Source organism: Hemicordylus capensis, chromosome 1, assembly GCF_027244095.1.
Source record: "Hemicordylus capensis ecotype Gifberg chromosome 1, rHemCap1.1.pri, whole genome shotgun sequence".
Lineage (NCBI taxonomy): Eukaryota > Metazoa > Chordata > Lepidosauria > Squamata > Cordylidae > Hemicordylus > Hemicordylus capensis.
In genome coordinates, this window is record NC_069657.1 from 217,346,824 (window position 1) to 217,371,633 (window position 24,810).

The window sequence follows — 24,810 nt, forward strand, 5'->3', positions numbered from 1 at the left end:
ACTTGGACATGTCTCCCTCTTCCCTAGCATCATCCATCAAGTTGTGCAGCAAAACATATAAAGATCCTTGCTAACTGGGCTAAGAGGCACTTTTCAGAGTGGTGATTTTCTTATATTTAGCAGGGGAAGAACCACTGCTTGTATCCAGGCCCCAAACAGTGTTCTTTCAGTGGCTATTGCGGGGGTCCTATCTTGTGTTTCTTTTTAGACTGTGAGACCTCTGGGGACAGGGAACTATCTTCTTCTTCCTTCTTCTTCTTCTGTAAACAGTTCTGAGATTTTTTTTTAAAAGTTGAGAAGTGGTATATACATATTCCTAAATGGGTGGGGGGGCGGGATGCAGGCATATGCATAGATTTGTGAATTGTGGCACTGGCCCATAGAACAGGGAAATGAACCAGGTATCTCACTGACCCTTCCTAAAACCAACACACAGAGAAACACCATTAGAACAAAGCAGCAGTGTTTCCCATATCAGGTTGGGAGGAGGATGAAGTGGCAAGTGTGGATGCACCAATCCAGGGCGAATAAGAATCTTCTCAGCTGGTGAAGGGAGGATGGCTCTCTCTGCCTCAGGATGCTGTGCTAACCATCCCTTTGCAAGCTCTGTGCCTCCTAAGGTGGGGCTTCTGAGCCACAGCCTGAGAGAACCACTATCTTCACCAACCTTTTCACCTCAGACCATTGTACTAAATGCTGATAATTTTAGCCAGTGGATTTGTGAGAACTTCAAAACTGGCTTAACATTTCCATCAGCAGCTGCTCCATAGGCAACATGACTGCTGTCAGACACTCAGATTTATTTTCTGTGGTGATCATCATGATATTGCCAAAAATATCCAGGCATCTATCTGTTATGTTCATGCATTACATGGGTGGTTAAGTTAATATCTCTGTGGGCTTGTTCTCATTTACAGTAAAGAAGTGGAAAGAAATCTCTAACAATGTGTGAACTCTGTGGGTAAATGGTTAGATAACAGGAAGTGTGTACCACATTGTAAGAACTGAAGAGATTGAAAAAGTGTAATTTGTAATGAAGTCTTCCCTGCCTCGTCATCTGGATTTCCCGCGTGCATACAGCTTAGGCTGCAATGTCACGATCACTTATTTGGGAAGTCTAATTGAAATCAGTGGGGTTTGCTTTCGAGTAAGCAGAAGCGCCTGAAACATATCCTCTCTGTGTGCTATATTCTAGGGCAGCAGCGATGGATCTCTGCAACCACCGGGAATCTGTTCTCAATAGAGAAAACACACTTCCACAGTCTCCCTTGGCCACGCCCCTCACGGAGGTTATTGGCTGCGCCGGTTCCCATCGGAAAGCTACTTCTTTGCTGAGTGGTCCGAGCTCGTGTCTATCAGGCTCCCCTGTCAAAACAAGTCTGGCTCTGTCACAACAGAACGGAGTAAGCGCGGCGGCACTTCCTGCTGGTTGCGCGGAGCGGCTCCCTTCGCGCGGGCAGAGCAGCACATCCTCAGGGGGAGAGAGAGACACGCGCGCGCGGAGTTGGGGAGGGACTCCTCCGCTTGACTCGGTCGTGTGTGCGACTGTGGGTGCGGTGGAGTTGGGGCTCTCTTTGCAGTTCTCTGCCTCTGGAAAACTCCCTCAGTGTCCAAGTTGAGCGCCTTCCTGCCCCTCCCCGGCTGCTGCTGCTACCGCCGTGCATGGATCGCTTTGGCTAACCAAAGCAGCCGAAGGATTTCCAAGAAAGAGAGAGAGAGAGAGAGAAGCCCAGCACAATGCCTCTTCCTAAGAAACTTGCTGCCGCTGTACAATAAGGGGGGGGGGCTGTGGAGAAGGGGGCTCCCTCCCCGCCTTCCTCTTTTTCGCCTGCTCGGACGTGCCCTGCCCTCCAGCCGAGCGGAGAGATTCTCCGCTTTGTTGGGGCGATGGCAGAGGGCGCCGGGAACCGCGAACATCCGGCGCTCGGTCGCGCTCCCAAAGAGGCTGCGAACAAGGGCGAGGAAGACTCCGAGATGTGCCCGGAGCCGGGCTCCTGGGAAGCGCCAGCTGCGGCTCCAGGGAGGAGAAGGGAGCGCAGGAGCGGAGTCTCGCTGGCTGGAGGAGTCGCCGAGCGCTTGCCGAGCAGCCTGGCGGCTCCGGCAGGAGCGGATTCCGAAGCCAGCCTTCTGGAAGCCGCCCGGGCGACCCCTCGCAGGAGCAGCATTATCAAGGTAAGGCCGGCATTCCCGCTGGGTGTGCCAGTGGCTGTGTGGGTCTCGCTCCAGGGGCTGGCTCCACGAGGGCTTCACACGTGACGACGCTTGGCTTGCCTGTATCGTATGCACGCGTGGAAGCGGGGTGGGATACACCCGGCGAGTTCCTTGCTGCTCTGACTCGGGCAGGAGGGCGCAGGCTCTGCTGCTGGTCGGTGCCTTAGCCGAGCGATGCGCTCGGACGGGCGCTAGTTTCGCCGTCTCCTCCAAACAACTTCTTGCTTCGAGACACGCTGCGCGCAAACGGCCGGAGCGCCTTTCGTTGAAAGGAAAAGAAAAACCGCTGCGGCTGCTTGGAGCGGAAGAGTGGCGGAGGGGAGGGGGCGGGGAAAGAAGGGGTGCCGAGCCGCGGGGCTGAGGAGGATGCGTGTTTCCCCGCGTTGACGGCAGCGCTGCTCACAAAGGAGAGGAGGAACTCGGGATTGTTCGCAATGCCCGACAGAATGCGAGTTCTCTTGCGGAGGCGCAGATCGCTCTCGATGTGGCTTGTTAAACTCCGACTGTTTCTGGTCAAGTCTTGAGAGACTCAGCTGTATGTGAGAGATGCTCTGCCGGGGAAGGAGAGTCTCCGTAGCTTTGCCGCTCCTCATCCAGAAGTCTCACATTCAGTATGGGGACCAATTTACAGGCTAGATCCATCTTCTTGTTCGCCGATGGGCGGTGCAGATGGCTCACTATCCGTTCTCTTTGCTGCAAGCACAAAAATACTCAGAGGTCCAAACGATCTGTCTGTCATGGAACGGAATCCATCTATTCCAGTCGAGTCAGATCTACCACTGACTGAATCAGGGGAGCAGACAGAGGGAAAGCTTGAGGAACAACTCATGGATGTGGGGAGGAAAGACACTTTTGAGGGAAGATATCGGTTACTGGGTTTGGCGAGGGTGAAATGAGTAGGAGAACTCCTCAGATGTTTAGTGTGTGGTGGGATCTGCACCCTTGGCTTGAATGCTCCTTTACTATGATGTGCAACAGCCCCCAAGGATGCTTATGGTTCATAAGGATCATGATGGCTGTCTGGTTATGAACATCACACTCTCCAGACAGTATCTATGTATAATGTACAATGGGTGCTTGAATACATTGCCTAGCCTAGGCTTGGGATTTTTTTAAAAGTATACTAAGCAGTGCAGGTCAAATTGCACTTAAAAATTAAGTAGTAACCAACAGTCTGAATTTCCAGTTTCCTTACCCTCCCTCCCTGGAATAATTTACAGTTTAAATTGGGAGTAAATTGGCTTGGGAGTAACTTTTCCCTTCTGTCTCCTCATATCCTGCGCACTTGTTTCTCACTTTGCACAGGATAGTGGCAGTGAATAGGCCATGCTGTTTACTGATGCTTTTAAAGGCTTATTATGGGGGGATGTTGCATCTGAGAAGATTGCAGTATGCTAATTAGTTCTGTCTAGGATAGCAATAGTGACTCCAAACCCTGCGTCCATATGTATACTGCCTCTCGTATTGCTTGTTTTCCTGAGGTGCATGAAATCTGCTGCATCTTTGTTTGATTTCAGAGTTAATTTATTTTAAATCTGGTTTAAGAATTAAATCTATTGCTGGAGAAGGAGTTACAGTAACAGGAGGCCTTCCGGTGGTAACTTCATTTCATTACTGCCAGTGATTTTTCTACAGCAGAAAAACTTTTAGATGATGAAACAAATATAAGGATAATTGAACACCAGGATCTTCTTCAGTTGCATAATATTCTGATAATCAATCTGGTCACACATGTAAAAATATAAAGAAAAATGCATTATGAGAAGGGCACGTTTCCCTACAGTGATCACTCTGGATAATCCCTTATCTTTGTGATTCTAACTATGCAATCAGTTTTCACTAAGTGCAAGTAGGGATGGATAAAGGAGAGTTATCTGGGCTCCCAGTTCTTGTTCATTATATTTTATTAACTTGCAAAGAAGAAATCACATGTTCTTCATCCTCTCTTTGCCAATTGTTACTTGGTATTGTGCTGAACATGGAGGAAGAATCTGCAATTGGCTGGCTGGGTAGTATGAGTAGGAACTGCACAGACTTGGGCAGGAAATACAGTTGTCATGTCCATTTCAGATCAACTTGCATCAAGAAGGGCTCCCCTTTTCTAATGAGTAGGCTATGTGTCAAATAGCTTTCATGCAGAATTGACTGTTGGCACTCTTATTAAATTGATCCTATCACACAGTCTTGTGCAACTATGAATATTAATGTCTTAACCTTTAAGCTCTTGAAAAGGTGAGACATTAATCTACGCTGGATCAAGTAATGTATACAGTAGTTTTTTGTTCTCACTTACAAATAATGCAAAAAGCAATTTGTGTCTGAAAAAAGAAATTATTGAAAATGAAGTCTGAGAAAATCAGATGTATATTCCCCCCCCCTTTTTTTTTGAGAAGCCTTGTTACAATACTGGGGCACTTTATGCAGTTTACCAAGCAGTTTAGAACTAATGATTATGTAAAAGCAGGTATCTTTGGAAATATATTTTTAAATATGAGCTCAATTCCATACCTATCCTCCCTATGCCTATTCTGCCAGTTTGTCTCAGCTATGTAAGCATTAGGGGGGTTTGGGTAGAGATCTCTTGGCATAGATCAGTAATCAAAAGGAAAGTTGTTCTTATATTTGATTAACTGTGTTAGTCAAATGTGATGAAGTACTTGTAAAGAAATAGGTAGCAGTCAGAGACTAACAGAAAAGTGTTCCATGCTTGGTTCTCAACTACTGAGCTTTACTGTGTTTCTCCGGTACCAGCCCAACATTTGACAAGGTGGGTTGTCACCCACAAAAGCTTACGCAGTATTAAGCCATCTTATGATCTTCTCAGTTAGTCTCTGAGTGTTACCTATTTCTTTTCATGTGAAAGTGATAGGCTATTTGTGATTCATAACACGTCCTTTCTTTTGGGGGGCTTGTTCTGAAAACCTGTAGGTTGTAACTTTTTACATTGCAGAAGGATTAAAACCTGCACCTGCTGTAGATAAGTATTGGTCAGTCCCTTTTAATTATGTTTGTTTTCTGAGGCACAAGCAATGGGATAGTGGATGGAGAGGAGGGTGTTGGCAGGCAGGTGATACTCAGTCCAACAGAGTATCATATTAAGCATTTGGGAAAGAATGTTTCACAAGGTCAGATTGGAAGGTGAGCATTTGCCTATCTTTTTCCCTTGCGGCATGTGGCATCGTTTGCCTGAGCCTCATTTGTTGTCCTACATACATTATTAGTGTAATGTTTGAGTATGGATGTATAGTAGTTCAAATCCTTGTTTAGCTTTTAGGGGGCCTTGGATGAGTTGTCCGTCTGTCAGCTAACCTACCTCTCAGGGTTATGGTAAACTGCCTTTGTTGGTAAAATGAGTCTTCCTGCTTGCTGGCTGCTGTTTTAGTACTGATGCTAATCTGGTAGGCTACTCCCCAATATCTTTTGCCGTGGAGGTCCTTTTTGGGATCAGAAGTCAGAGTATGAGTATTCAGATATAGCAGTCAATCTGAGGAAACCCCTCTCTGCGTCACTGTTAGCCTCCGCTCCCTTTTGTCTTGTCTGATCTAGGACACAGATTTCAATGTTGATAATAATTTACAAAAAAAGGTGTTGTGAATTATCAGGATAATTCTTGTCTATGTCCATTAACTTCATAAGTGGTGGAACTAGGACTAGAAACGATACTTTGATTAGATAATTAAACCTCCTTATTTTAGCTGTCACTTCAGAAGGACCTGAAGCTTTTTATTCTGCTCTTTTTATTGTTGCTACACTTATGCAGCATTGCAAGTGCGTGGAAACGTTAGGAAATGCAGTGAGCCTTGCTGAATGTTGTGATTACCATCTGCTCTGTTCCAGTAACTTTCTTCTTCTTAAACACGCAGGACAGAACAACCATTGATCTGGAATTCCTTGAGTATCTTTCTACTACCATCTGGTTGCAATCTTTCCGTTGCCTGCCTCATCCTTTTTATCTATAGTGCTGTAGAAATTTTTGTGATCAACTTCTCACTTATTAATTTCAAAATACTTGTAGGGAGTTACTGTTCTCTGTTTGTTGTGGAATAAACAGGTGATCCTCTTGCATGGGCCTCTTTCACTTTAGTGGAGTTCGTGGTGGCTTGAGGCCTGAAGTCTTAACAAGACTGAGGCTTGTTTAGGTTTATCCCACTCTTCTTCCAACTAGCCCAGAACAGTATACCTAGTTATTTTTATCTTCACAACTGTGTGAGGTATGTTAGGCTGAGAGAGAAGTGACTAGCTCAGATTCACTTGGGCGTCTTTCACACAACAAGCTTTACCTTGAGTTTACTCTGAGGCTTTACTGTGAGTTTGAGGTTGCCCCCCAAAACAGACACAACAGATGGGTTTTTTTAAAAACCATGGATATAAATTGGGCTACACTCTAATGCTGTCCACCTAATGGCGCAGCGGGGAAATGACTTGACTAGCAAGCCAGAGGTTGCCGGTTTGAATCTCCGCTGGAATGTTTCCCAGGCACTTATATTGGGCAGCAGTGATATAGGAAGATGCTGAAAGGCATCATCTCATACTTTGCAGGAGGAGGCAATGGTAAGCACCTCTTGTATTCTACCAGAGACAACCACCGGGCTCTGAGGTCGCCAGCCACCGGGCTCTGAGGAGTTGAAACTGACTCGACGGCACACTTTACCTTTACACTTTAATGTACAATGAAAAACCTGAATTGTGTGCAGTGCTCCCCAATAGCTCGCAGAGACTTTTTGGTAAATCTGGCCAATATGTGAACATACACCCTCCATTCCAGAGGAAATGCTAGCTAAAAGCTCTGTGTGAAAAACACCCTAGTGCGTTTCATGGCTGAATGGGTATTTGAACCCGGGTCTTATGTTTGTGGTCAGTTTATACATTCAAGTGGTAAATCTTTTCCAAATGAGAGGCTACATGTTTGAATGCTTTCCCAATGGGAGGGTGGGAACTCCCCAATATAGAAACAGCATGACGGGGAGAAGCGTCAGGTGAGTGCTTTTCCCTGACATTGTAGTGGTGTGTATAGAAGGAGATTGGAGGGGTGAGTTGGAACAGAAAAATGGCCAGCAGACTCCCCCCACCCCCACTCTCTGGGCCTTGTTACCCGAATTTGTATGTAATGTGTAGCTTTCCCTGACTGCTTTTGTGCGTTACAGAGTATTATTTGGCTGACTGGCTGATGAAGGATTTGGGCATGCTGAGCTCTTAAACTGAACAGCCTCTGAATAGCAGGAAACCTATTCTGACTTTCAGTAGCTGCAAGGCACTTGTCTAGGAAAGCTATTCAAGTGGCTTGCTAATAGGCTGCTTTGCTTCAAGACACTATATCCATCTCTCTGACACTTTAAAAGCCGCCGATAAAAGAGAATTTAATGCTTAATTTCATTCAGCTCGTGCTCTTTTAAGATACTGTGGTCAAGGAACTGGGAGATTTAAGGTGGCTGGTTTGTAAGATGAGTATACCAGAAGGAGAAGCTTTCTTCCTTTCAATAAGAAACTTATCATAGCAGTGTGGGGAGGGGCTCTAGCTCAGGGGTAGAACACATGCTTTATACACAGACGGTCCCAGGTTCAATCTATGGCATTTCTAGATGGGGCTGGGAAAGAAAGACCCATGTTTGAAACCCTGGAGAGCCACTGCTGATCAGAGGTGCACTTAGGTAATTTTGGAGCCTGGACCTAAAGGCCTTGGGAGGCCCCCCACCCCCCTAAGCTAGAGGGACCAGTGGCCTGACTTGGTAGAACCCGCCTTCCTATATTCATATGCACACTTACTTGGGAATAAGCTTCACTGAACTACGTGGGACTTTTAAACGAATAAATGCACATTAGATCAGGCTCTGTGTTCTTCATTGCTACTTCTGTAGCATGAATTTATCTGCCAGTTTGCCATCCCTGCACTGTACTGTTGGAGATCTTCACCCGAGACCGCCTCTAGAGAGTAATATCTCGCTGTCACAGAACTTACTTTGTTGAGTTGAACATCTCCATCTGCCTACCTGATATTTATACGAGGATGTTGCCCTGGTGCCTCAAATGCCCCATGTTTAAGACTGAACTGCTCACCTTTCCAGGAAGCCTTCCCTTCTTTGATTACTCTTCATAACAGCTGACATCACCAGCCATGCCTGGAGAGGTGTTACGGTCCAATATGTTGAGCTGGGCCTGATTCAAATGGGGCCATGGTTGACTTGTTTAGTTGGGCCCATTCTGTAACAGGGCACAGGAGCCCAGATATTAACCATTTTTAAATATCTTCATGGCCTGCCCCACCTTGTGTCTCTACCTGTATATCCCTGCCTGCGACTTTTGTTCCTCCAGGTGTATTGCCTTTTGCAACCCAACAGTTTCCTAATCTTTTAAACACTCTGTCCACCCTTCCCCTCTTGCTTTCCCTTATACCTGGAACTCCCTCTTGGAACCTTTGCACAGTGTCTCATCTCATTTCCTTCAAGTTGCCCCCACACCCACCATTTCCATGAAGACTTTGACTTCACCAGTCACCTTCCATCCCAACCAAATAAAGCCTAAGTATGTATTTGCTTACATTCCTGCTGCCAAATCCAAGCCTTCCCCTTCCCTTCTGTTGTCTCTGTCAGCATCTACATGGGTAGATGCTGACAAGATTGGGGCAGGATTGCTTGAGTTTTTTGTTTTAAGTGAGTCTTTAACATTCCATATATGCTGAGACTCCTCACGTATGAAGTCACAATGTCTATGTGTATGGATGTTGATGGCTTCCTAACCTTTTCTCTCGGTGTGGGTGTAGAGCTGTATAAGAGCATGCCCTGTCCTTAAAATGTTTGTATAAACAAGCAGTGAAGGTTAGGGTGTTATTACTCTGCAAGGGGAGCCAGAACTCCTTTTTTTCCATGCTCAATTTTGTTTATCATAGGGCAGACTCCTGCATGTAGCTGCCACCACTGTAGGAGGTGGTGGGATTGCATGCCACATGTAGAAATCCGGTAGGTATTTGTATGAGATGTTAATATGTATGCTCCAACTGACTCCCTTCTTCCAAAGAGTTTAATCCTCCTGAGCATAAAACAAGCTCTTTTAAAAAAAACACACACAACATAAATCCTCTGGACTATGTGACGTCACCAATTTCTTCTTGAAATGGCAAATTGCCTTGTGGTCTGCTGCTCATTGACAAAAGTGCAGTGGAATGTTTCTGCTATGCCAATCTTAATAAAGTCCTTGTTTCTTTGAAGCAATTTGATTTCCAAAGCAAGATTGGCTTAGTAGGAAAAACGATTCCAGATCCCACCTGCCTTGCTAAGATGCTTATTATTCTCATGACAATATTCTGACTTCTCATATGTTTGGAGATATTTGGAACCATTTTAGAATGAAAAATGCATGTGATTTCTTGCTCTGTTCAGTTTTGGAAGGAAAAGCCTTAGCAGAGTGTTCTTCTTCAACTCGCTGTACGGTACACCATCAGTGTATTAAAAATGCCCAATCTGATTTCGTGTTGAGAGAGTTCTAGTGCAGAGCATTACAGGGAGGTTCTGTCTTTCAGCAGTATTGCATGCCTGGAGTATAATGTTTTCATAAGAGTTCTCACTGCATATAATGGAAAACAATGCTAGATGCTTTCCCTCTGCACCACAGTATGAGTAATGGTCATGCTACTCTCACTGTGGAATTTAAATATGTGGGCTATTCTGTTTTGATTTGATTCATATATAAGGACACGTCCTTCATTACTCTCCTGCTCTTGCTTCAGTTGGCTTGATGGATTTTTCCTTTTCTTGATTACTATCTTAACTCCCAAGTTGGGCTATAATCTTTTCTTTTCTACCTTTGGAACCTAGCTTGTGCTTGGTCTATTCTCCTGTTGCATTTTATGAATGTATCTTCAGCTTCCACTTGATCCTTTGCCTTGGAACAGCACCTTACCCTGTCTGGCACACTAAAGACATGATACAGCCGTCTTTGGATAGTCCTGCGTCCAAGCTGCAGGGGAGGGGGATTTAATGTTTGAATGCTCCACCACATAAACTCCCTGCCTGTGGTGGAAAGTTAGCATGTCAGGGAGAAGAGTTCTACCTTACATTTCCCCCTGCCTTGCTAGTTTCTTAGGTACAAGTAATTTTAATTTTCAAATATTCAGGAGCATCAGACACTCAGTTCCTCATTTGATTTGGTACAATCCATGAGGGTATTACCACAAGTTACTAATGTGTAGTTTGGTTCCTATTTCAGTGTGACCAGGAATAATAAATGCCACTGAAGTAAAATATAAAAGACTTCAAGCAGTTATAAAAGACTTCAAGCAGTTATCAAAAAATCATCAAGAGATTTGGGGCAGGGTGTTATCAGTATGTTGACACCAAATCTATTTCTCCATGTCAACATCAGCAGGAGAAGACATAACCTCCCTGAATGCCTGCCTGGGGTCAGTGATGGGCTGGATGAGAGGTAACAGGCTGAGGCTGAATCCAGAAGATGAAGGTACTTATCGTGTGTGGTCGGAACTTGGGAGACAATTTTGATCTACTGGTTCTGGATGGGGTCACACTTCCTCAGAAGGAACAGGTACGCAGTCTGGAAGTCTCCCCATGATGTCTCAGGTTGAGCTTTCTGTCAGCTTCGACTGATATGCCAGTTGTTTCCTTTCTTGAGATAAATGACCTCAAAATAGCATATGCTGGTAATCCCCAGACTTGACTACTGCAACACACTCTATGTGGGGCTGCCTTTGCAGGTAGTCTAGAAACAGTAGTTGGTACTGGATGTGGCAGCCAGGTTGGTCTCTGGGTCATCTTGAGGAGACCGTATTACTCCTGTATTGAAAGAACTACACTGGCTACCAATATGTTTCCAGGCAAAATACAAGGGGATGATTATCTTCTTTATATTTAAAAGCCTTAGGATGTATGTGGCAAACTCTGTAGTATGTGGCACATCTCGTGAGATTTCCTGTCAGGGCAGTGCACAGCAGGGGGAGCCTCTCTCCGAGCCAACCTGCCGAGGAGGGAGGGAGGTCGAGGAGGAGGAGGCGGCAGTGCCACTGCGAGCTGGTGGGAGAGTGCACATTGGCTCCAACTGCCTGCCTCCTTGTGAGGAGGACGGTTGAGCAGGTGGCAGTGCGGTGGTGAAAATGGGGCTGAAGGGATGGGGGCGAGAACAAACTGGCCGAAGGGATGTGGCGTTGAGTGAGAGTGAACTGGACAAAGGGATGGGGGGCGGGGTTAGAACGAACTGGTCGAAGGGATTTGGGGGGAGAGCAAAGTAACTGAAGGGATGCGGGGGAGAGCGAACTGATTGATGGGATGCGGGGAGAACAGCTGAAGGGATGGAGACGAAATGAAGTGGGAGCTTGGTCAGATAGAAACCTATGAATCTCTAAACAGCTTAGGCCCAGGGTATTTAAGACAACATCTTCTTCTCCATGAGCCCCATCACCCATTGAGATCATCCGGAGAGGCTCATCTTCAGTTGCCACCAGCTTGTCTGGTGACTACACAGGGATGGGCCTTCTCTGTTGCCACCCCGAGACTCTGGAATGGCTCCCTGCTGTAGTAAGAGCCTCCCCATCTCTGACAGCTTTTAAGAAGAAGGTACCCTGGGATGCGGGGGGCGGGAGGCCTCCCACTCCCAGCATATCCCTCTGCCTCACCACTGCTCATGTGGGTGTGGTGGAGGGGCAGACGGCAGCTGCTCATCTGCCAGGGAAGGCAGGCAAGCTCCTTACTTCCCCGCAGCCCTCCCCAGCGTTGTCATGTGAAAGACCCCAGTTTTTGATTGTGTGAATGACCTCCTTGCTTCTACACGATCATTTTAACCCAGGTTTTCCTCTTACCTTGCTTTTTGTGAACACAACCAAAAATTGGGATCACACAGAGCCCCCAAACCTGGGTAGAATACAGTTTTTGATTGTGTGAATAAACTGTGTCATTTGTGAAAATGTCGCATATGAGTCGAATATGGTGGAAATGTTAAAGAGTGCAGCAGTGGACAAACTCAAAAGTGCATGATTCTGAGTATTGCTGTTTACAGTGCATTTGGCCACTACATACCATAATCTCTGTAAAAAGGAAGAAAGGTGTGTGAATTTTTGATTGGGGAGTCCCCCCTACTTTTAGCACAGAATGGAGGATTAGCTAATACATGACTTTAAGCACCATAAGTAATCTGTGGATTCCTAACTGACAAACCTGAGTGCCATTGGTGTTGATGGATATACAGGACCATTACAGAAGTACAAACAAAATTTGCTTGCATCACATTTCTTGTAGAAACCACATATTTGAGGCTTTATTTTATGATGAAATACCTGAATAGCTACTGCAAATAGATGTGACAATACAAAGGTTGTCTAGAGAACATTACAACACTAATGCCTAATTAGTCATTAGGTGCAAGTGACATTATTCTGAGTAGTGAAGCATCTTGCTTGTGGAAATGCAGAGAGACTTAGTATGCTGACAGTGTCTTTACTGGAAGGTTGATAAGTCAAAACAATGCATTATATAATTAAAGTCAGTGTCAAAACTCCTACTGACTTCAATGGATCTTAAAAATAATAGGGTTTTTTTGTTTTGTGGTGGGGGAACAGCCCTGGAAAGAGTCTTAGGAACCAGTAATAGGCAGATTGGGAGAAGAACATAGGAAAAAATAGATATTGGGATAAGCAGTGGTATCTAGAAAGAGGCAACTAAAAGGAAATTGTGATTTACCAAAGATTAAAATTTCTTTTAAGCAATTTGTGATGTTAAGGTTGCAAACCCACTTACAGGTTTCAAATCTGGATTAGTTCATAAGACAACATTCTAAGTTGAAATAACTTTAAAAGTTAGGAGCGAAAGGCCCAGGATAATCAGAGGCTTTTGCCTAGCTTTTGTTTATCTCAAGATAAATGCGCTCACTCTCACTCACTCACTCTCTCTCTCTCTCTCTTAGTTGTCTTGAACAGAGTGCATAATTCAGGACAAACAGTCCTTGACCTGAGGATGAATAAAATATACTGTATCGACAAGTGATTGATTGATTTGATTTGATTTCTATACCGCTCTTCCAAACATGGCTCAGGACGGTTTACATAGAGAAATAACAAATAAATAAGATGGACCCCTGTCCCCAAAGGGCTCACAATCTAAAAGAAACATAAGCTAGACACCAGCCACAGTCACTGGAGGTACTGTGCTGGGGGTGGATAGGGCCAGTTACTCTCAACCTGATAAATAAAGAGAATCACCACTTTGAAAAGGTGCCTCTTTGCTCAGTTAGCAGGGATTGCTAAAAGCTGAACAATTACTTGTAAATGCAGATTTGAGACTGGAATAAATGGGAAACCAGCACTGAAGAATCAGGCTGACACATGCAGGGGGAAATAAGAAGCCAGCCTCAACATTTTAATAACCAAATTTGTCTGGTGTGTAAATTCAGTGCACGTAAGTAGTGTACCTTTTATTCCACAAAAACAACCTGTTGTTCATCTGGATGCTTTTGTAGCTACATCTTTGTTTTGGCGTGTCAAAGACTTAAGTTCTTGGTTCATAATATGATGTAGCTTCTTGTCCATTTATTCGAAACAAGAGAATAGCAGAGAACATTATAGATCAGGCCTGCACAACTCAAATGACCTGGCGGGCTGAAACCAACCGTGACTTGGTTCATGGGGGCCGAGGTCAATTCTTAGGGTGCTGATTATTAGAGTAAACACTCAATATCAATCAATCAAATTAAAGTGAAATGAATTAAAAATGAATTTAATCAATATTTAACTTTTGATGTTATGGCAGGCCAAGATTGATTAAATTAATATGAAATTGAATTAAAATTCATTCTAATAATATAAATATTATACAATCTTTACAAAATACATAGTAAAATGCATTGTTCTTCCTTTCCACCTCTGCCAAATCATCACACATAACATGGAACACTTTTAAGGGAAAAAAATATGAGAAGCTCTTCTTATAATTTTGGAAAAGAAGGGAGAAGATGGAAAGGATGTAGCAGGAGGCTTGGCTTGAGAGAGAGAGAGAGAGAGAGAGAGAGAGAGAGAGAGAGAGAGAGAATGGAGCAGTCTTGGTGGGGGAGAGTCCGTTCCCCGTTGTTCCGGAGGTCCCTGTTCTCCTTCCGCTACTAACAGCTTTTCCTCCCTGCCCCTCGGCAACGCTTTCTCTCCCCGCTGGGCTCCCTCCATCTCTGCCATTTTTGCCTGCCCCCGCCACTGGACTCCCTCGTGGGGCCACTGTCCACCACCGCCTCCTATCTCATCGCCACCGCCCCCCCAAATCCAGTCGCCGCATAGCTGAGGAGATGCCCCCGGGGCTATTTCCCCTTCCTCCCCCTGCTGCTTAACCCCCCCTCAAATTCCAGCCGCTGTGTGGCCGAGGAGATGGCTGCGGGTGTCCTTCCCTATCCTCCCCCGTGGCGGCGGTGCACAGTGACAGAATTCAGAGCAACGCTCGGGCTTGCTATCTGTCCCAGCATCGCTTTCCAACTGCGAAACACGCCTGCGCAGCGCAGGCGTGCCTCGCAGTTGGGAAGCAACGCCGGGCCAAATGGCAGGCCCAAGTGTCGCTCTGATTTCTGCCGCTGTGTGCTGCTGCTGCCGTGGGGGAGGGTAAGGAAGAACACCCACACTTTTTTTTTAAGCAGCGGGGGAGGAAGGAGAAATAGCCCCATGGGCCAGGAAAAAAGGCCTCGGGGGCTTCATGCGGCCCGTGGGACATATGTTGTGCAGGCCTGTTATAGATCCTTAAGCAATGCAGTTATAATGGGGTGGGGAAATCACCCAGTGCCCTCATCTGAGGGGTAGCCTTATGGCTATGGGGAGTCTAGAGAGACTGCTTTCCCTTTTTTCTCTTTGTTTTGCTCTGTTGCACAGATTCTAGGCTAAATGCAATAATAGCTGGACAATGTACATTAAATGTGGGTAGTATGCAGTGATTGCTTTCCCCATCGTGTTTGAAAGCAGTGTTCTCTGACACTCTTACATGTGTGCAGTGGCCCTCAGCCCAGATGCAGAAGGTCTACTTAGAAGTTGCTGTTACTCTGACAACATAGTTCAGATAGCCCCTATAGCCCCATTCAGATTTCAAAAACAACAGAACACCCTGCTCACAGAGTTAAAAGTGGGTAGGAAGTCCTGCCCCGGTGCTGTCACTCACCTCCTTTCTCTAGCTGCTCATGGTTACAGCAGCGTTTGGGAGCACAGGGAAACACCACTGTAACTGTGATGGCTGGTGATCATGGAAGCACCCCCTGAGCACCCAAATGCTGTGAGTGGCTAGAGAGCAGGGGCGTATCTAGGGGTAGGGCAGGCAGGGCACGTGCCCTGGGCGCCACTTGAAGGGGGGCGCCATTTTGTAAAATTATTTTTAGAAAAAAAATGGCTGCCAAAAACAAAATGGCCACTGTGCATGCTCAAATGGCCTCTGTGAGGCCCTAGGTCATGCCAGGCCTTGCAGAGGCCATTTGAGCATGTGCGGTGGCCATTTTGTTTTCAATGGCCATTTAAAAAAAGATTTTTAAAAATGGCCACTGCACATGCTCAAATGGTCCCTGCAAGGCCCTAGAGGCCAATGGGGGGAGGAGGAAACTTTGCAAGCCCCCCAGCCTTTAGGAAGCCCCCCGAAGGGGCTACAGGTAAAAAAATAATAATATATAATATAAGTCACTGTACACATATTCAGATTGGCACTATGTACAGAGAATCAGGGCTTGTGAATACTGAGCTGATGCTTATGAGCTAGGATTGTATTCATTTGCTCTTACTTTGCTTCTTGTGATAAGTGAGTTAAATGTGATGTCTTGCTAATATGGCTATTAATGGTGAATTTGTCTTTGAATCAGTGTGAAATCCTTAATATTAAGGCCCACTGGGAGTTTCTTGCTCTCTTTCTCTCATTTTAACTGCCTTTCTGAAAGACTAGAATATATTCCAAGCAGTGACACAGTTTACTCTGCATATTCTTTAATTATGTTCAGAGTATCTGGGAAAAGTTAAATTCTCCATTTATTTTTAAAACTTATGTAATAGTGATGCTAGTAGATCCATAGTAGAGAATTAGACAGGCACTTCTGTTTAGTTTTCCAAGTACACCTCCACATAGTATTTGGGTATTTCATGAGCCCCAGCATACTGAAATGTGTAGTTTTCCAGCATTTTTTGGTCTGGCTAAGTCCACTGCTAAAATAGTTTTTGAAATATTAAAAGATTAACGAGCCTGACTTGTATTTTTCAGCTGATATTATGGTAAAGTTATCTGAAAGATGGGTGTCAGATGCTTGGACAGGGGGCGCAATTTCAGTGTTTGCCCTAGGCGCTATTTTCCCTAGATACGCCTCTGAGAGAGGGGGTGAGGAACAGCACCAGGGCAGGACTCCCTACCTGCTTTTGACTCTGTGTGGGCAGTGGCTTTTTTTAAATGTATGAATACGGTTTTTGTTGAAGTGAAACAGCTTAACTTCATTCCCCAACAGTAGCGGTTAAGCCCAGGGGCGTAGCAAGGTTGGAGTGGGCCCAGAGACAAGATTTTAAAATGCTCCCCCCCCACTGAAGCTCAGCTCATGAAGTGAAGAAATCTTAATATGAGGCTGAACAGTGGTAACAAAAAGCATATATATGTGTGTGTGTGTGTGTGTGTGTATATATGTGTATGTGTGTGTATATATATATATATATATATATATATATATATATATATATATATAACCTATGTGCCACAATAGAACATCATCCTAAAAATTTTTTTTTAAGGATTTGTCAATTGTGGACGATGCAAGTCATTTAATGGTACTAGAGAAAGACATGCTGTTCTGGTAGTTCCAGGTCTTAACACTCTCATCAGTTTTGGAGGATGAATACAACTGAAGGAAGCACGGGCGGCTGGGGGAGTCAGTCATGTGACTTGCCTCTGGGGGGCCCCCCAAGGCAGTGGGCCCCCAGACAACTGTCTCCCCTTGCCCTATTATAGTTACGCCCCTGGTTAAGCCTCCCTGCACATTGCCTTCTCTTGTGCATTTGTAGCAAACCGTTTCAATGGGTAGGTTGCTGATAGGGCAATTTTACACAAGGAAGTGTTTCGCATTACTTCTGAAAGGCATGTCCAAGTTTAAAATGTAACCAAAAATGTTTTGGATTGGTTCTAAACTACATCCAAGTCTCAGGATTCCGTTTGTGTCAAAACAGGGGTGTAGACAGTGGTAAAGCTTGAGGAGCAACTCCTTGCTTAACCTTTTTTCTGGGAGAAAATGACAATTTCTGAGGGGAGAAAAATATGTTTTGGGGATTGAAGACATGGGTTATTTGGTTTGGCGGGGGACATTAAGTAAAATGAGAGGAGAACTCAAATGCTTAGTGGGAGAATCTGTACCCCTGCATAAAAAGGGATATCTCTGGCTATTCTGGCGCATACGATGTTTCCTACATGCATATATTTTCCCCTTTCCCATGGACAGATAGGTGCAGCCGATTTATATTAACTTTCACATTCCCTGAATAAACTTCTTTCTTTCTGTTTTAAAGCTATCTATTTTGCTCTAGTTACGTAGAAGCACTAGTCCAAACTCCGTAAGTTTTAAATTGCTTGATTCTATGTACTTTAAAATAATAGGCCAATTTGAACCTGTATGCTGGCCCCTCCACATCATGTGGGGGAGGACTGTGTGCGCACTCATTCTCCCCTGTCCATGGTGCACTATCCTGCTGTCACATCCCCCCCACCCCCGGCCCGTCCATGTTGTATGCCACCTGGAAGCTGTTTGTGAAAGGTGGCTTATGAATGTAAAAATCAGTGGGTTTTTTTGGGGGGGGGGCATTTAATTCAAACCATGCTCCAGATACTAAGTAATTGCTAAATACTAATAATAATGTTCATTAAATACTAAAGTAATATTAAATACTTCTACAGTATCTTTAATGTTTTTATGTTGAGGGGCAGTTCAGATAACCTACGTGATTGTGTGATGGAACAGGGTGCTGGGTGTGGGATGGGAGGAGACATGCACTCCCCCACATGATACAGAGGGGTTGGTGGGTATATTGTTCAGGCCAGCCCAATATCCTTTAGGGGATGATCAGGTTGAAGAGCTTCCTGTCTTAACTAAGAAAGGGGTGCATAGCTTTCATGTCACTTCGGATTCTATCTGGTTACTGTGGTGAAAGTGATGCTGAGTGAAAACGAATCAATTCAGCTGTATATAAAGTTAGTTAACATTGTTCCTATAGTAAATAATCTATTATCTTTTGGTTGGTTTTATCCCACTTTTCCTCCAAGAAGCTAAAGGCAGTGCATAGGATTCTCCCCATTTTGACTACACTCGATCCGTCTCTGGATTTATGAGAGAACCATCATGCACATACTTAACTTGGACAAAGGCACCTGACCACTGCAGCCACTTTTAAAATATGGCCCATATCTGCTCCTTTCCCATGAGATTTCCTCCCTGCAGAACTTAATTTGCCCCAGGATGCAGCAGTAGACCTGATTCCTGTTTTCAGTGTCAGAAAGAGTTTTCAGGGCAGCACTTCACCAGAAACTGAGGTAGGTGTGTGTGATTGGGCAGATGGAACCTCAGTCAGTGCCATGCAGTGATGTAGTTGCAGACTGGCCAGCCGCCCTCATTGATGTCAGCAGCTCACACCGGGAAAGGCTTGCTCGTTGGCAGCTGTGCACTTGCACAGTACTGACTGAGACACCTCCACTGCCACTCCCATCAGTTTCTGGTAATGATGGAGAATGTCCTTCCCCTTCCATTGCCTAGCAGTGGCAGCCAGCTGTTCCTCCCAGAGATCAGCTTCTTTAACTGCCACCACTTCTCTCCGTAAACTTGGCATGGCTAGATTTTCTTCAACTAGGCTTTCTAGCATACCTCTGAGCATTCACCTTGGTTGCTAGTCCTCCATGATGTCAGACTTGTCTACACTGACTTTTATTTTCTTCAACTTATGGTTTAGCCACCAGTCGCAGTAATCCATTCCACACTGTGCCTTAGTAGAAGGTTCTTTTCAAATCTGGCTCTCAAGTGGCTGCTTAGCCTTAAAGTGTTTTGCTTGCTGCACTTTTTCTTCCTCTGGCTTGCTAATAGTGCTAAAATCTAATCTTACTGGCAGCACTTGTCATGTCTTACTGCCTAATTGGGCAATGAAATAGGGCAAAGGATTTATACTTCACTCAGGGGTAAACATTGTTTGTGCTTCTGTCTAGATTCCTACGTTACCTAAGGTGACAGAATTCTCCTCTGTTTGTAGAGAGAACAAGTAGAGCATGGATCATCTGCCAAATACAGTTGGTGCTTTAAGCAAGGAATGAAGCAGAGAATACAGCATTATTCTTCCTGCCAAAGGCAGTCTTTGATAGGCTGTTGTTGTTGTTTATAACTTAGCGCTTTGTCCAGCAGTATGCACATCTGGTTTTTATCTGTTTCATTGTCCGTGTTTTGTTGCTCTGCAAAGTAGGTGGTCGTTTCTCCACGTGTATAGGTCAAAAACCAAGGCTCAAGAAAGTTCAACAAATTGTCCAGGATTGTCTTGTGCTGGCTTCCGCAACATGTAGCCATCATTTGCCAGAAGCCCGGCCACACCTTGCAACCCCCCAGGTGCTTGGATGAAATTTCCTGTTCTGGTGAACCTTGGAGGGAGCAAAGAAACATAAGGAGCTGCCTTATACCAACTCAGACCATTGGTCCATCTAGTTCAGTACTGTCTACGCTGACTGGCAGTGGCTCTCCAAGGTTTGAGGCAAGAGTCTTTCCCAGAACTTCCTGGAGATGCCAGGGACTGAACCTGGGACCTTCCGCAGGCAAAGCAGGTGCTCTGCCACTGAGCTATGGTCTCATCCCGTAATAGAACATTAAACACTTGGGGTGGGCTAATACACAGCCTGGTGTTTCTCCTGTGAGCCAAGGGTCTGTATGCTATGTCAGCCTGATCCTTTATGTGACTGAGAAGAAATGTTACCCTCACATCTTCAGAATTTGAAGCCAGCATTCTAGTCCCTGGAAAGCTCTCAAACCCATTTGTGGGCTTCTTTGCACATTAGGTTTGCAGCATAGCTGCTCCTGGATGTAAGGGCAACAATGGCTTTGGGAGGATATACAGCGTGGGCTCCTTCCACGCAGTCCAGGGCTTCTGATCATTACTTTTGTGGCCCCCACGCCAAAACATAAAACAAACTAGAAAATTCTAACGTGAAGGGGCTGTATGACTCCAATTGGCTGGAGGCTATTTGGCAAAGCTGCCACATATCCAATCAACATTGAGTTCTCTTGATGCTTGGTATTCCGGAATCTTCAGCAAGTTCTGCTAGCTGGAAGACAGAAGAATGGGTATGAGACTGGAGAGATTTGCCTTTAATCATTGCGTGGTTGGCATAAATGCAATACAGTATTTGTGTGTAGGATTGACATCTCATCCTAAATATGCTTACTCAGTAGTGAGTCTTATTGATTACATTTGAATTTTCTTCTGAGTAATATAGGCTGAGGACACGGCTGTAATAAGATTCTTTTTTTTTTTTTATAAAGTATTTTGGGGAAGAAAACAGTAGTGCCACTGAAGCTGAACTAAGTTCTGTTGTGTTTATATTGTGCTGATATTTTAACTGCCAAACTGACATTTACAACTTATTTTGATGGAGTTGCTAACTCTGGCAGGAGCTATTTCTGGATTTCTTTTCTCTCCCAATGTTTTCCTCACAATATCAAGCTATAACATCTACAGGATTGCTTTTAGTAGTGACCTACTGAAGGAGATGGATGCTGATTCCTAGAGACTCCAAAGACCAATGCTGAAGAATGAGCAACCCTGATTTCTCTCTCTCTCTCTCTAGCTGTTACTGAAAGGCAGTAGAAGGATTTGATTGTGCAGTCTTACTGCTTATGGTAACAATATGAATGTACAGCAATATGAAACAATTTGTACAATTATCTAGGGATACAGTGTTTTTGCATCTTCTGCTTATCTACCAGCCAGTGAAGAAAGTCCTAATATTATCATTTCTAAATCTGAATGCACCCAAATCTAACCAGAATGCATTGCTTTAGGCTAGCACTGACTTTTTAGTAACCATCCTGATCTGCCTGTAGGATAGTAAGATTTGTGAGTAACTTAAACAACTTCTCTTTCCCCACTATATATTCCACTTGGGTGTTTTTACTACTCCAGTTAGTCTGATCCGGTTTTTGGGGTAAAGTTACAGTTCTGAAAAGGGTCATCTTTCTATACATCTTTTTGCAAAGGGATTCATGGCAGGATTTTTAAAAAACATTGGTGCTGGTCTTGTTTTTAACAAGTTTTCAGAGACTGGGTGGGTGGTTCTGTCCATGTGTGTACAAGCTGTGTGTGCATTGGCGCTCTCTGCACAATCTGGGAGAGTCTATATCAGTGGCTTCAGTTTGCACAGGGTCAGGTCTGAGATCAAGGAGGAAATTAGTTTGATATTTCCAAGAGCTGCTATCTGAGGTTTTGGGAGAGGGCAAAGATACTTCTATTGTGAGATTAGGCCCACAATAAGGTTCAATGGCCTATTCTTAGATGAATTAAGATTAAACTGCAAAATAGGTGTATATTTTAAAGAAAAAATTATTCAGGTTACTTTACTTATGTCTCATTAAAAGTGGCCAGGATGAGATGGGGTGAATAATGTGTCTGAGGAATAATCCTTCAGTCCGAGGGTGGTGATGGTTGAATGGGTGGACCGCCTGTTACCCAGGATGTTTTGCTGATTTAAGATGGATTCTTTGTAGTTTCCTCAGCATCCCCTTCAGTTGTTTGTTTGGAAGCTTAGTTTATAGAACAGAGTGTTGCAGAGCGTGTTTTCTGCCTGAACAGAGCACAGAGCAAACACCGGTGGAAGTTTAACAGAGCTTTACTGTTACAGGGCACACAAAAGGCACCTGGAGGTCAGTGCAAAAACATGTTGATTCACACAACCTCTCTGAGACAGGAAGAAGAAGGAGAGAAACAGAAGTGTTGGGAACATCCAGATACCCCAATCAACTACAGAACAGAGGGAGGACCTGAGAAGGAAACTCTTTCTTTCCCTTCATGACTCTTTGTTACAGTGTGCCCTCTGGCATTACTGCAGATTATGTTTATACTGTTCTATGCTGTAGCTGTTGCATATCCCAACACAGAGTAGTCTAGCTGCAGTTAAAGAACTGGTTGCCAGTTATTCTTACCAGATATAGTAGATATAGTACTTAGTAGACATAGTACTGGTGGGAAACATGTGAAGTTGTCAAAGTGCTGAGGATTGGAATATCAAAACTTTATGTGGTGGGAGGCAGTAGCATACTACTCAATATTTCACTGATGAAATAGGGACATGCCTGTGAATGTATATAGGTGGTTTAGCCACACGGCCTGGGAAGTGTGGTATATAATAAGAATGCCACAAATGGAAAGCAGGTAATAAAGTACATGCAAACCTCATTATTCCAGATTACCAAATCAGGTCTCTGTCTGGAGGCACCTGCCTTCCAAAGACAAGTCTTTACCAGCCAATGTTTTGTAGATGAACATGGGGCATCACTTGTGTAATAAATGGGGACTGGTGAATGGCGGATTTAAGCCTAGTTGTCTCAGAGCAAGTCCACCTGGAGAGAAAAATGCTGATTCATGCCCGCCATGTTTGCTCAACAAGGCTGTCCTGGTAATCACTGCCAACACACCCAAATTATTAGAGAGTTTGCCCCCCCCCCCCACATTTGGGTGAATGTCCAGGGAACTCTCATCCTCATTTACCCAAATGGAAAAATACAAAAACCTCCCACATGCAGCCTACATGTGGTGAGAAAACTTGGTAGATTGCTGAACAATTAACCTTGAGGTGTGTCTGCACCAGAGTAAAACCCGTTTTTCCTGAGTAAAAAAAAATCCACTCAGAGACAGGTGAAATTACAAAGAATAAAAAGAGACAACTTTATTCAAAAGACTACAGACTGCTTTGGTCTGAGGCTCTAGCAGCTTCAGTTACATGAAAAAGAAGCACTCATTACTTGCAAGAATACTTCCAAAAAGCACTCCAGTTGATAGTTGGAGTGGTACACTTTAAAATCTTGCTTATCCAGTTGCAAAGATAATTCAAAAAGCACCCCCAGTTGTAAGGAACCTTTAAAAGCACCTTTAAAGGTTACAGAGACTTTTGCAGTGCCCTGGATGGATAAAAAGGGTACAGGTACAACATTCTTATGTTACAGATAAAACACAATAGGCCAGTTGTAAGGATCTGCAAAGTACTAAAATAAAGAAATCTGATGCCAGCTACCTAACACATGGTTCCCTGGCTAAACCCTTCTCTGAAGCCAAGCCCTGGCTTCTTCCCTGAACTCACCAAAACCGTGTTAGAGACTTCAGGCCTCTGCAGAGTTCCTGGTTGCTGCCATGGCTTGGCCAGCCAATCTGTTGCTTCCCCTGCCTGGCTCCAGCTGCTGAGAACAAAGAACCTCTTCACTTCCTGCCTCAAGGCCCCTCTAGGTCCCGGTCACCGTGTGCTGAGTGACTGATCCCTAGAGGTCACTGTCTGATGGTCAGGGCAGGATTCACTTCTGGTTCAGTCTTTAGGGAAAAAGGAAAATCTGTTCCTGACTGATCACAATAACTTGTAATAACCAATCATCATACCAAGGATTACTGCCTACATCCTCCACCAGCAGATCGGGTGTGGACATATCATATACAACTAAAGCAGGATGCAGTGCACAGCACATAACTGGTGGAATCCATTTCTCATCCACTTACACATTGTTGAAGACTGTTATGTGCTGTGCGCCCATTTATATGCTGAAGAATGACAACTTCAGCAACTCACATGAAGAACATTAAGAACAGCCCTGCTGGATCAGGCCCAAGGCCCGTCTAGTCCAGCATCCTGTTTCACACAGTGGCCCACCAGATGCTGCTGGAAGCCTACAGGCAGGAGTTGAGGGCATGCCCTCTTTCCTGCTGTTACTCCCCTGCAACTGGTACTCAGAGGCATCCTGCTTTTGAGGCTGGACGTGGTCTATAGCCCTCAGACTAGTAGTCATTGAACAAGAGGATAATTGAACAAGATCATCAAGAGGCAAAAATAGGGACAGAGATTCACCAAGGACAGATTCCAATAGGGGACTGTCCCTGTAAATAGGGACAATTGGAGCCTATGGGCTCCTTGGAGGAAGAGCGGGATATAAATGTAAAATAATAATAATAATTAATAATAGCAGCTTGCCCAAGGCCATGCAGTGTGGTAGGGCAGAGCCACATGGTGGCCTTCAGCCAGTCTGAATAATGGGAACTATGAAGGAGCACAGAGAAAGAAAGGTAAAAGGTCTTGTTGAGCTTGATGTCTACAGCCACATTCTGAAAACTCTGTGCTCTGCAGCTGTGCATATACCGCTAGGTTGCAGATCCCCATATAGCTGGGAAGAATTGGCTTTCTAATCAGAATTCCATTTAGTGAAGTTAATGGGATGTTTGCATACTAATTGCAAGTGAGATAAATATAGCTATAGTGGCAGAACTCTCAACAATTGATTTCAGAATTAGACTTCTTTTGAGGTTGTCGCTCGTGCCTTTGACTTGTTGCCTTTTGGGGGATAATGCTGATGTTCTCCATTTAGCAGAAGAGAGCAAAGAATTAGTATTTGACTGCAGCAGTATTTTGT

General features: G+C 44.6%; 1 protein-coding gene across 3 annotated transcripts in view; it reads left to right on the forward strand.

Annotated features, from left to right (window-relative positions):
- The first annotated feature begins 1,362 nt into the window (after nucleotides 1–1,362).
- PLCL1 (phospholipase C like 1 (inactive)) overlaps nucleotides 1,363–24,810 on the forward strand; it is a 339,121-nt gene continuing 315,673 nt past the window's right edge. Inside the window, exon 1 of one of the 3 annotated variants that reach the window (XM_053277834.1) lies at nucleotides 1,363–2,172. In XM_053277834.1, the coding sequence (XP_053133809.1) occupies nucleotides 1,888–2,172 (285 nt within the window). In that variant the 5' untranslated portion in view covers nucleotides 1,363–1,887. Of the gene's footprint in view, nucleotides 2,173–10,638; nucleotides 10,744–24,810 lie in introns of those variants that run through there. The other 2 variants (XM_053277818.1, XM_053277824.1) reach the window with 2 other exon arrangements.